This window comes from Delphinapterus leucas, chromosome 4 (assembly GCF_059928025.1).
Source record: "Delphinapterus leucas isolate spDelLeu-1000000601 "Yukka" chromosome 4, BTC_Dleu_Yukka2, whole genome shotgun sequence".
In the NCBI taxonomy this organism is placed as follows: Eukaryota; Metazoa; Chordata; class Mammalia; order Artiodactyla; family Monodontidae; genus Delphinapterus; species Delphinapterus leucas.
Genome location: NC_143132.1, coordinates 129,775,127 through 129,781,371, shown reverse-complemented (window position 1 = coordinate 129,781,371; position 6,245 = coordinate 129,775,127). Strand labels below are relative to the sequence as shown.

At 45.9% G+C, this 6,245-nt stretch overlaps 1 protein-coding gene across 1 annotated transcript in view; it reads right to left on the bottom strand.

The window, feature by feature from the left end:
* Window positions 1–1,299: 1,299 nt before the first annotated feature.
* NMNAT3 (nicotinamide nucleotide adenylyltransferase 3) overlaps window positions 1,300–6,245 on the bottom strand; it is a 118,878-nt gene continuing 113,932 nt past the window's right edge. The window contains 2 exon segments of the mRNA XM_089911074.1: window positions 1,300–5,407; window positions 5,409–5,733. Coding sequence (XP_089767200.1) covers window positions 5,383–5,407; window positions 5,409–5,733 — 350 coding nt within the window. The 3' untranslated portion in view covers window positions 1,300–5,382.

Genomic DNA, 6,245 nt, shown 5'->3' with positions numbered 1-6,245 from the left:
CTAGGTTAACCCTCTCCTGCACATCTTCAGTCAAATCTTTGGATTGTTTTTAATTGGGTTTTTAGGCTTATTTTTAAGAGAGTCCTTTACATATTCTGGACACGAGTCATTTATTAGATACACATTTTGGAAATGTGTTCTTCAGTCTGTGGCTTCCATTGGAGTCCCCTGGTGTCCCTTGGAAGGAGTGTGGGCAGGGGAGGGATATGCCCAGATTTGCACACACACATAACTGCTCTGGGCTTGATGTAGAGAACAGATCTCAGGGGCCGGGAGTGGATTAAGGAGGCCATCACAGTGGTCCAGGTAAGAGATGATGGGGGGTCTACATTGGGAGGGGACAGGGTGGATGGAGAAAAGAGGCTGCATATGAGGGATGTACAGAAAGTAAGACTGACAAGGCATGCAAACACTCATTGTGAATTTCCAACAGGAGGAAGAAAGTTAGGTAGGGCTCCCTAAACTTAACCGCAAAACACAATACTATTGTTTCTAATAGCGATATTTCCATACCTTTGTGGGATTTTAGCGTTCTGATAATTTGGGAAAGGTGGGACCAACCAGATGAACTTTAGGGTCCCTTATAGTGCCATGAGCAAGTCTTTGGGGGATTATTTTAACAATTCTAAAATATTCTGAGGTGTGTGCCTAGGTGCATTATGATGGATTGTTTAAGAGATACACACACACGTGTATCTAACATGTTGAGCTTTGGTCCAAGAAAATAACTTCATGACTGAAATGGAACACAGTCTATGCATGGAGACCCTTGTAAAAAGTGAAGGCAGAAACACTGTTAGCATAGGAAGTGTGAGAACGGGGAGAAGAAATTCATATCCATGTATTAACTCAATTACCACATGTGCCTTGCAAATCCAGAGCACTATCTGTTTAACATGGGATTTCACATCATTCTGTCCCAAGTGATACAGACAGTACTGTAAATGAAAAATCCTTTCCTCAGGCCGGGATCCAGAGCTCCGCTCATTCGTGCAGCGTGTGCTATCACAGGAGAACCTTTATTTAAGGTTGGAAATTCTATTTACCCAGGAGCCCAAACCACTGCTTAATCTGTTCTTGCAAAATAAACAAAACACCCTGGCAAACTAGATGCAAAGAAGGCCCGAGGGAATGGAGAAGAATGTGAAATCAGGTACGCAGGTCGGTGTCAATGCAATAAATCAAGAGCACAGCAGTGATACATATTTTCTCTTCTGATACCAAAAAAAGGGAGGTTACATGAATCAATGGGACAAAACGAGAGTATAAAAATTTATATATATGTATAAATATAAATATAAATATAAATATATATATATATATATATATATATACGCACACACACACATGTGGTAGGTTTTTTTTGTGCTATTTTACTTTAGGGGACAATGTATGTGAAGGCTAAGAAATGAATGTTTTGCCCGGTGGGAGCCACAAGATACAGCCATGAATCAGACAGATGAAGGCATCTCCTCCAACCTAGCTGGGCCTGGCTCCCTGAGCCCGTGGAAAGCCTGGACAGGGAGATAGATGGTGGCGTGCCAAGATGCCTGCTATCGGGTGCACACAGTAATGGTCAACCCCTCCTTAAGGAGGTGATGAAGAATCTAGCTGGTCATGCTATTTTGCCCTCTCCTGCCACAAGGCCTTTGTACCTGCTGTTCATTCTGCCTGAAAGCCAGTTGCCTCCATCCATCCCCAAGTCTTGTGGATTCATCTTTCAGGTCTCAAATCTATCCTTTCTTCCCTGCTGTCTATACTCTGTCATCAGGGTGAATCCCTGATGCCTTACGGAGCCTAAACTTTGTACAGTCTTGAAGGCCCCTTTCCAGAAAAAGAATAACAATTATGAATGTGAAATTAGATACCTAAATAATTAAGGTTCCTCCAGAGTGTTGAGAAGGGCCTGGTGAGCGAGGGGCTAGAGCTTAAGCTTCCTTACTTCACAGGGAACTTGCTCTCTCTGGCTGGCATATCACGTGGTGTGTTTGCCCAACAGAGCCCTCAACACGCTTTGCAATCATGTTTAGTGGCGTGAATAGTTGATTCCTAGCCATCTCCACCCTGGACTGTAAGCTTCTTGAGGGGAGAGACCGTGTCCATTTTGCTCACTGTTGTTCGTTTTCCTACTGTTTATTCTAGTGGCCGGCATAGGAGAGGTCCTCAGTAAAAGGATTTGAGTAAATGAATCCTGAATTTTGAATCATAATTATAATCCCAGTACTACTAGCTCCCACTCCTCAGGAGTCTACACTTGTCAGGCCCTGACCATGAGGACTGAGGGTACGGGGGGCGGGGGGTAGGTTGGAAGCCTCAGCCTGTGAAACATGGAAGAGAAAAGCACTCTGAACACTGGGAGTAGAGGGAGGCTGAAGTTGGGGTGCCTCTGAGTCAAGGATGTAGCATCTAATTCCGACTGTCTACAGCACTGTGTCCCCCAGAATAAACATGACTTCATGAGTGGTAGGGATCCCCCCGCCCCCAAACTAGTCCTTTGTAAGAACAAGCTGTGGCTTCCTAATTTTCCCTCTTGGGAAACAGAGACCCCTTCCTCATATACATATCCTCCCTTCCCAGCCATACTCTTAAACTAGTGGGCCTGGTGATTATTTTGTGCCCAGGGGACATTTGGCAATGCCTGGGGGCATTTTTTGTGGTTACAATGGGCAGGTGTTATTACCAGCTAATGAACAGAGGCCCGGGATATTGCTAGGCACCCTACAGGACACATGACAGCCCCTCCCAGCAAAGAATTCTGTGGCCCAGAATGTCACTAGTGCCCAGGGTGAGAAGCCCTGCCTCAAACCCACAGGCTCCCTCTCTATCACTTTTCCTGGACACATATAGCTTCTTTTTTCGCGGTACGCGGGCCTCTCGCTGTTGTGGCCTCTCCCGTTGCGGAGCACAGGCTCCGGACGCGCAGGCTCAGCGGCCATGGCTCACGGGCCCAGCCGCTCCACAGCATGTGGGATCTTCTTGGGCCGGGGCACGAACCCGTGTCCCCAGCATCGGCAGGCGGACTCTCAACTACTGCACCACCAGGGAAGCCCTTCCTTTTTTTTTCATCCTTTGCCTTCTGTACTCCACCCAGAACAGCGGGGGCAATGTTGGAAAGCTATTCACCAGTGTAAATGTGATGCAGTTTCAGCCATACGTTCAGTTTATTCAAAACAAAATGAATATTTATTATAACAGGGGCTATTCTAGGCCGATGCATTGAATGGCTTGTGAATCTTATTCAAATACAAATAGTGAGTCAGTAGGTCTGGGGTGGAGCCTGAGAGTCTGCGTTTCTAACCAGGATGAAAACACTGGGCCTGGGAGCACACTTGGAGTAGCAAATTTCTTGGCACTTAAGATACAGCAGCAAAGAAAACAAAGACTCCTGCCCTTGGGGAGCTTCCAGTTGGGCTAGAAAGTGTACTGGACCCAAAGAAGGGTGGAGAGGCTGAAGTCAGAGGCACTCAGAGTCTTAGAAAATCAGCTGGAAGAGAATTTAGAGGATGTCTAATCAAACCTCCCCATTTTAGAGATTGGGAAACTGAGGCTCACAGTGGGGAAGGGAGCTAGTTAACATCACCCAGCTTGCTGTGCCAGCTTTTGGGCAGGGCTGTTTGATTCCTATTCCCCTGAATTATCAAGGTCCTTAGGAAGTTCTTGAGGGCAGAGCTCATCAGGGTGGGGGGATGGCCAGCAGCTTTAGAGGTTGCAGGCGTGGAAGTCTGGAGACTCCCACAGGATGGCCCCACTACTCTCCATGCAGGAAACCCTGATTTCCTACTTCACTCATGTCCATCCTGACACACCTGCAGACACTGGGATATATTTGGGGAGATACTAGATTCTTCCCACTGACCCTTTGCGTTTCTGCACGATTAAATTTGTAGCAAAGATGAACCAGGGTAAAATCCTGGAGAAGTAAATTCTAAATGAGTTCAGTCATTTGGTCAGCAAGTGGAAAGAGTAAACTCAAACAGAGTTCAGCTAGTCAAAACCTCTTCCTAATCGGGAGTGGAAGGAAAAATCCTGAACACACACACCAGCTCCTGTGGGCACCTTTCGGGGCTCAGCAGAGCACAGCCATCAACCCAGAGCTTAGAGAACCATTTGCTTGGTGTTGAAAAGCAACTGCTTCCTCCACAGCTGGTACCCGGGAATGGAAACTTTTAAATTCATGCCAGTTCGATTGGAAGTAGCAAATTTCATGGAGTAGCTAAAAAGAAAAGCAACAGCTGGTACATCAGGCATTAATAATATAACAAAGAAAGAAAAAAGAGAAACTTTTCATTAGTGCTTTTTGATGTCAATTTATTATTTATCCCTTCACCAATATTCAAACAGGCAGGCAGTCAGTCATAAAACATTCAAAAAGATCTTCTAAAACAGTCAAGGCATCTGTTTTACCTCCGTTCCTTTTTAGAAACCTGGAAATCAGAAGCCCTGGCATTTATAGAATAGCTGTGTTAAAAATATATATATATATATATGTATTGTATCAAAAATATTGTTTGAGGGGCTTCCCTGGTGGCGCAGTGGTTGAGAGTCCGCCTGCCGATGCAGGGGGCACGGGTTCGTGCCCCGGTCTGGGAAGATCCCACATGCCACGGAGCGGCTGGGCCCTGAGCCATGGCCGCTGAGCCTGCGTGTCCGGAGCCTGTGCTCTGCAACGGGAGAGGCCGCAACAGTGAGAGGCCTGCGTACCGCAAAAAAAAAAAAAAAAAAAAAAAAAAAAAAAAAAAAAAATATATATATATATATATATAGTTTGAGGATCACTACCTAGAAAGATTTTAGTTTAAATTTTATCAATGGCCAGTAGGCAGGCAGACTACGGTTTGTAAAGGAAGATTCAGTGTCAATCAGCAAAGTGTTGCTTCCAAATTTTGGACTCCTCCGTGAGCATTACTTTGTGGAAACAAGGCATTGACAAAGCCCACTGTTTGGTAATTAGCATCCTGTCAAGTCTCTCCAATCAAGACCCGCAAGCTGCACCTGGTCCTAGTTAAAACACGCTTTGTGGGCAATTCTGATCTGACCCTCAGGGGCCCCCTGCCACGTGCAGAATTGCCTTCAGTGCGCAGCCATAACTACCATTTACAAAATAAGAAGGCCCCTTCATCCAGAGGTTCTGAGAGCTTCTGTCTAAACCTAATGACCTGCCACACCACTTTAACTTCCGTGATAAATGTCCATCCTTGTGATGCAAACATTTGCTCCTCCCCGAAGAAGGTATCTCTTCCTGGGACAGATGATGGCTCACAAACAAAATCATTGTTGAAAAAAACCAAATGAAACATGGAAAAACTCTGGAAAACAAAGACTGTAAGCGCCCTGTCCTCAGGACGAGACCAGTGGAGGAGGAGGTGGCCCTCCCCAGCTCGGCTACCCTTCATTCCTCTCCGGGGCTGGTGTAGAGGTTGTGCTCCTTGATGTAAGCGATGACGGCATCGGGGAGCAGGTACTTCACGCTCTGCCCTTGGCCCAGGGCCCGCCTGATGTATGTGGCACTGATCTCGTTCTGCACTGGCTCCCTGGCCAGGTGGATGTTGTCCTGGTACCTCTGCAGGATGGGCGAGCCCAAGATGTACCCCTTTGGGTCGTGCCCTGCCCGGTCCACGCACACCAAGCCGAACTTCTCCACTATTTCTTGGATGTGTTTGTCTTTCCAGAGGTTGGGGGTCTGGAAGGTCTTCAGGACATCTGCCCCGCACAGGAGCTTCAGCTCAGGCACAGCTGGAAAAACAAGGGTGGGTCCCAAGAAAGTTACAGAAGGGTCATGGCCAGGAACGATAACATTATATTCTGTTTGAAATTTTCCAAAGATGCTTTTCTTGGAATGTATGGGGAACTCAACATCTCCGTGTTCATGACTTAAAAAGAAAAAGCATGTAAATGAATCCGAAGCTACTTCAGGGACGTACAGTTGTAATGCTTTAATCAATCAATCTTTTAACATTGGCAAAATGCCAAGTAATACAAAATGGTTTTTTTTTTTTTTTTTTTTTTTTTCAGTGTTATACCACAAGGCTATCTGTGGCTGCTGGACCCCATAGCAGAGTCCAAAGGCGGCTGTGCTGTACCTAGAACCCCGTCTTCTGATAGAAGGTGAGGTTCTTAAAGCCCTAGGACTAACAAGTCACTGCCTTTCTCAAAATCTATTTCAGCCCTAACACGTGGTATTTTTATAAGTACAATCTCATCCTAAAGGTTAATTATAAAGGATCTGTGGGTAACTAAAAGGTCTC